General features: G+C 45.4%; 1 protein-coding gene across 1 annotated transcript; it reads left to right on the top strand.

Annotated features, from left to right (window-relative positions):
• Positions 1–673: 673 nt before the first annotated feature.
• CCR5 (C-C motif chemokine receptor 5) lies at positions 674–3633 on the top strand. The gene is given in 2 exon segments (NM_001012342.3): positions 674–714; positions 2330–3633. A coding segment is annotated over 1 exon segment (1059 nt). The 5' UTR covers positions 674–714; positions 2330–2340; the 3' UTR covers positions 3400–3633.
• Positions 3634–5153: the final 1520 nt, after the last annotated feature.

Genomic DNA, 5153 nt, shown 5'->3' with positions numbered 1-5153 from the left:
GCAAATTGAACTTAAATAAACATAAAATAAAATAAAGTTCTTTAGACAACCAGTTGTTTTCATTTGCAGAGAAAAATAGTACCAGGGGTGGGGTGGGGTATGGGTGTGAGCTGGGGTAGGCACAAGGATGGGGGAGGCGAAGGGGGTAAACGCAACCATGGGTTTAATGGGAAGCATTCTTATCTCAATTTCAAGTTGGTCTCCGTGGCTTTGATTGAGGACAGATATTAAGAGAACCAGAATCTCTCTTGTGTAGCCTCACCCTTTGATAAGCCCTGTGGTCTTATACAAATAAATCATTGGCCTCTGAAGCAGCAATTTCTTTCAGCAAAATGAGGGATTTTGACACAATAAATGTGAATGTTCTTTCAGTTCTAATATCCTTCAATCATTATTTCCTAACAGATTCTGTGTAGTTGGATGAGCAGCAAACAAAAGAAAATAGCGTAATGAGGAAGCTGATGAGTCAACGTTCAGTCCAGAAATTTAGTCTTCTTTATTTTAAGTTCAATTGAAGAAACAAGAAAAAGAAGAACTGTGCTCTGATTTTTTTTTTTTTTTTTGCCAGGCAATATACTTATTCACTAAAACTCCACCTCCCCCTTGCTGCAGAAACTGTGCATTTCCTACTTTTATGCTGCCTATATGTTTTATTTGCACAGCTCAGCTGGTCAGAGGAGCTGAGACATCCGTCCCCCTACGAGAACCCTCCTGGTAAGTCACTTTTCAGCTACTTTGCCTGTTAGGTAGCTCAGCTTCTATGATGAGTAACAGGCTTACAGGAAACCCATAGAAGACATTAGACAAACACCAGGTGCCTCTAGAGCTATCTTGAAACATAATCTTTGAGAGAAGAAAAGAGAATTTAGAATGAGTTTTTAGACTGTGATAACATCGAAGATACAAAATACAATTGTGAATGAAAATTATAAAGGGAGCAATGTTAAAAAGAAAAGAAAAAGTGAGTGAGAGAGAGAGAGAGAGAGAGAGGAGAAGCTTCATCCTTCAAAAGAAAGATTATCAAGAGAGATGATTCTTGACCAAAATCTTGGCTGAGATTATCTTCTGGTAAGAAGAACTGAAACCCACCCCCCCACCCCTGGCGGGATGCCCTCTGAATGTGTTTCCAAGCAGAAGTTGTAAGTAAGTCTCCCCTTCTGTTTGTTTGTTTGTTTCCCCCAAAAAGAGAGAAGCTAAAAATTGTCCAAATTAATATCAACTGCAAATAGCAAATAAAGTTTCCCCTTAATATATCAGTTCCATAGCATATTTAGTGTGTGAGTCTTGTCTCAGAATTTAAGATAAAAGTTCCTGTATGCTTCTCCTACCTGCCTAATCTGAGGTCCAGGGGACTTGAGATCCACAGGGATAAATTAAAGAAACTTCTCAGCCAAGCAATGGAACTGCAATAGACCAGGCAAAGCCAGGTCCTGAATGTGGCTGAGCAAACCCAGAATGTGGTGGCGGATGAAACGTTTTACACCTGGCCATTTCTCGTGTATGTGTGGGAGCTCTAAATCTTTGCAATTCAGGAACTATAAAAAAATGCAGAGCAGGCGTGAGACTGGCAGTCTGGACTTTATAGCTGGCTGTCGGCTCCTGCCACCTTCTCGGGGGACTTGGGCTTCAGCCCATTTCATCATGACTATGCCGAGACACCAGGCTGGTGATGCCGCGCTGCTGTTACCTCACTGACAAGTGAGAGATGGGGTGGCTGGTGGGTAAGAGCACGGGCTGCCTGCATTCGACATTAGTTGCTTCCTAGCTGTGTGTCTTTGGGCAAGTTACTCAGCCTCTATGTGCTTTGAGGTTCTTATCTGCAAAATGGGGACAATTACATGACCTGACTCATACGGTGACATTGAGGATTAATTGAATGAATCGATGTGATGCTCAGAACGTTGGTTGGCCCAGAATGCTTTTGGGAACTACTAATGGTTTAGCACACTGGGGGTGATGCTCTTGTAAGGTCACTGCAGCATAGGTTGTAAGACAGTGTTGGACAGCACCTGAGTCAATTTCTTGAAATTGTTATCAAAGCTTCATTTGCTCCCGGAGGCTACAGAGCACTAGATTTTATCTGGTCTGCCAACGCATTTGTGGATTTCCCCAAGAGTCATGCTCTCTGTCTAGTAAGTAGAGATGCTAGTGGTGATCCCCTCCTTTCCTGCAAAAGTCCTTTGTTTGGCCAAACGAGGGAGCTCCGTGAAAGGTGACATCATTATACTAAGGTTGTGTGCCTGTTCGTGTTTAAGTCAATTTGTGCTCGTGATGGACTGCTCGGTACCTTCTAGGCCTTCATAAAAGATCACTTTTTCTTTATTCACAGGGTCAAGCAAAATGAATTATCAAACATCCACTCCATACTATGACATTGATTATGGGACGTCAGAGCCCTGCCAGAAGGTCAATGTGAGACAGATCGCCGCCAGGCTCCTGCCTCCGCTCTACTCACTGGTGTTCATCTTTGGCTTCGTGGGCAACGTGCTGGTCGTCCTCATCCTCATAGACTGCAAAAAGCTGAAGAGCATGACTGATATCTACTTGCTCAATTTGGCCATCTCGGACCTGCTCTTCCTTCTCACTATCCCGTTCTGGGCCCACTACGCTGCAGACCAGTGGACCTTTGGAAATAAGATGTGCCAACTTTTGACAGGGCTCTATTATATAGGCTTCTTCACTGGAAACTTCTTCATCATCCTCCTTACCATGGATAGGTACCTGGCTATCGTCCATGCTGTGTCTGCTTCAAAAGCCCGGACAGTCACCTTTGGGGTGGTGACAAGTGGGATCGCCTGGGTGGTGGCCGTGCTCGCCTCTTTCCCCAGGATCATCTTCACCAGATCCCAAAAAGAGGGTTCTCGTTTTACATGCAGCCCCCATTTCCCACCCAGTCAGCACCATTTCTGGAAGAACTTCCAGGCGTTGAAGATGAGTGTCTTGGGCCTGATCCTGCCCCTGCTTGTCATGATCATCGGCTACTCGGCCATCCTCAAGACCCTGCTCCGTTGTCGAAATGAAAAGAAGAGGCACAAGGCCGAGAGACTCATTTTCGTGATCATGATTGTTTACTTTCTTTTCTGGGCTCCCTACAACATCGTCCTTCTCCTGAGCACCTTCCAGGAATTCTTTGGCCTGAATAATTGCAATAGCTCCAACAGGCTGGACCAAGCAATGCAGATTACAGAGACCCTCGGGATGACCCACTGTTGCATCAATCCCATCATCTATGCTTTCGTCGGGGAGAAGTTTAGAAGGTATCTCTCCTTGTTTTTCCGAAAGCACATTGCCAGACGCTTCTGTAAATGCTGCCCAATCTTCCAGGGAGAGCTCCCCGACAGAGTAAGCTCAGTTTATACTCGATCCACCGGGGAACAGGAAATCTCTGTCGCCTTGTGACCTGGACTAGGTTTTTGTACAGAGCCTGGGGGTGGGAGTAGTGCTTTTAAAAAGGAAGTTACTGTCATCTAGGGTCTAAGGTTCATTCACCCATCCGGCATCTCTTTTAAGTATATTAGATCATTTGAAGCCATCGCTTCCGGAGAGTCAAATTGATATACATTGATGACATAGCAACCTTCTCATGTCCCCACCACACACATCAATTTATTGGCAAATCTCCCTTCATTGCAAAAGTTCTTTATAAAAAAAAAAAAAATCCTCTGAGAACTGCTGATTCTTGAGTTTGGTTGCTTAAACAAAAATAACAAAATTAATCAAGAAATATATTTTATAGTTTCATACCTGCTCCAGGCAACAGGTTGCAAATGGGCTTAAAGCAGGTCCTTGTCGGTCCTTGTCATGATGGGTTAGGAAATAACATCTAAGTGCAATTTGCCCTGCAAGGTGTGGTTGGTAAGTTCCACAGATGTTCAGGACCAGGTGAGAACTGGGAAAGCTTCTTTGGTGAGAAGGGGATCCTCTGTTGGGCAAGGGGAGGGAAACTGAGCTCCAGGCTGCAGACCCAAAACACTTGGAGTGGCTTGGCAGTGGAAGGACTGGCACTGGCTGGGCAGGGAAGGTAAGCCTGGACCATGGGAAGCATGCACAGCACCACTTGTCAAAGCCAGAGCAGAGAGTATCCCAGCAGCCATTGCAGTGAGTTCATTGCACGGCCAAAGGATGGCCCAGAAAGGTGACAATTTAGGACAGGGAAACCAACAACATGCAGGTGAGATGAGGAGGCTTCCATGTAGGTCCATCCCTGCACCAGGGATGGGAAGCAGAGAGTATTTTCACAGCACGTAGGGTGAGAGCGGAACTTAGGATGGATTTGGGTTTGAGGTAAGAGACAGAGAGGAGACAAACATGCAGACTGGAGATGCCCTAAGGAAGACTTCAAGCATGGAAAGAGGATGAGGTTTAGGTCAAAACCAGGAGGGGTTGGTGAAAGAGGAAGGATCTGATTTTGTGAGCTTGAACATAGCCTTCTGTAGACAGAACCTGGGCTGTCTGAGTGGCTGCTCCTGCCTTCAGAGCTGTCCTTTCCAGCCCAGCTCCAACAACGGGGTGTCTCCAGGAGGCTTGGAAACACTAGATTTATGAATGCGTGAGTCTGAGGTCCAGGAACAATTTTAGGTCCAATATGATTTCCAGGTGAAGGCTGATTGCATAGTTAATGAACTGCCAGAGCTTTATAAACATTAAACTAAGAGGTCCTGACATAGAGAAGGAAGCCCGAATAACTACGTTTCTGGCCTCCCAGGACTCACCACGATGTCCACATTTTTTCAGTAGGCTGAGGGCAGAAGGGACAGATTGATTTGGAAACAGGCCGCCTCCCGCTTAATGAGTCACAAAAAGCACAGCTTGTGGACCTTTGTGTTTCAGGCTGAGTGTGGTGGCTTTAGACACTCCTTCCAGCTGCCATCTCCAAGACAAATCGTCCCCAAACACTAAGGGATACGTTCATGTCAGAGACAGAGTCATGACTTCATGTTCTGCGGTTGCTATTTTATTATTTGGTACCTGTCTGAGTTTGTTTTGAAGCTAGGAAATAGCTCAGACCATTTGGAAAAGATTAGGTGATGGATCATAAAGGAGTGAGAGTCGCTCAAGAGTTTAAGGTGTCAGAATCATAAGAGGCGCTGCGGACTTTCCTCAAGCTCTGAAATACGAAATGGGAGGGCATGGGTGTCAATGGGGAGCAACCA

The sequence above is a fragment of the Canis lupus genome, chromosome 20 (genome assembly GCF_011100685.1).
Source record: "Canis lupus familiaris isolate Mischka breed German Shepherd chromosome 20, alternate assembly UU_Cfam_GSD_1.0, whole genome shotgun sequence".
Taxonomy (NCBI): domain Eukaryota; kingdom Metazoa; phylum Chordata; class Mammalia; order Carnivora; family Canidae; genus Canis; species Canis lupus.
The sequence above is the reverse complement of the archived record's forward strand: the minus strand, read 5'-3'. Positions and strand labels throughout refer to the sequence as shown.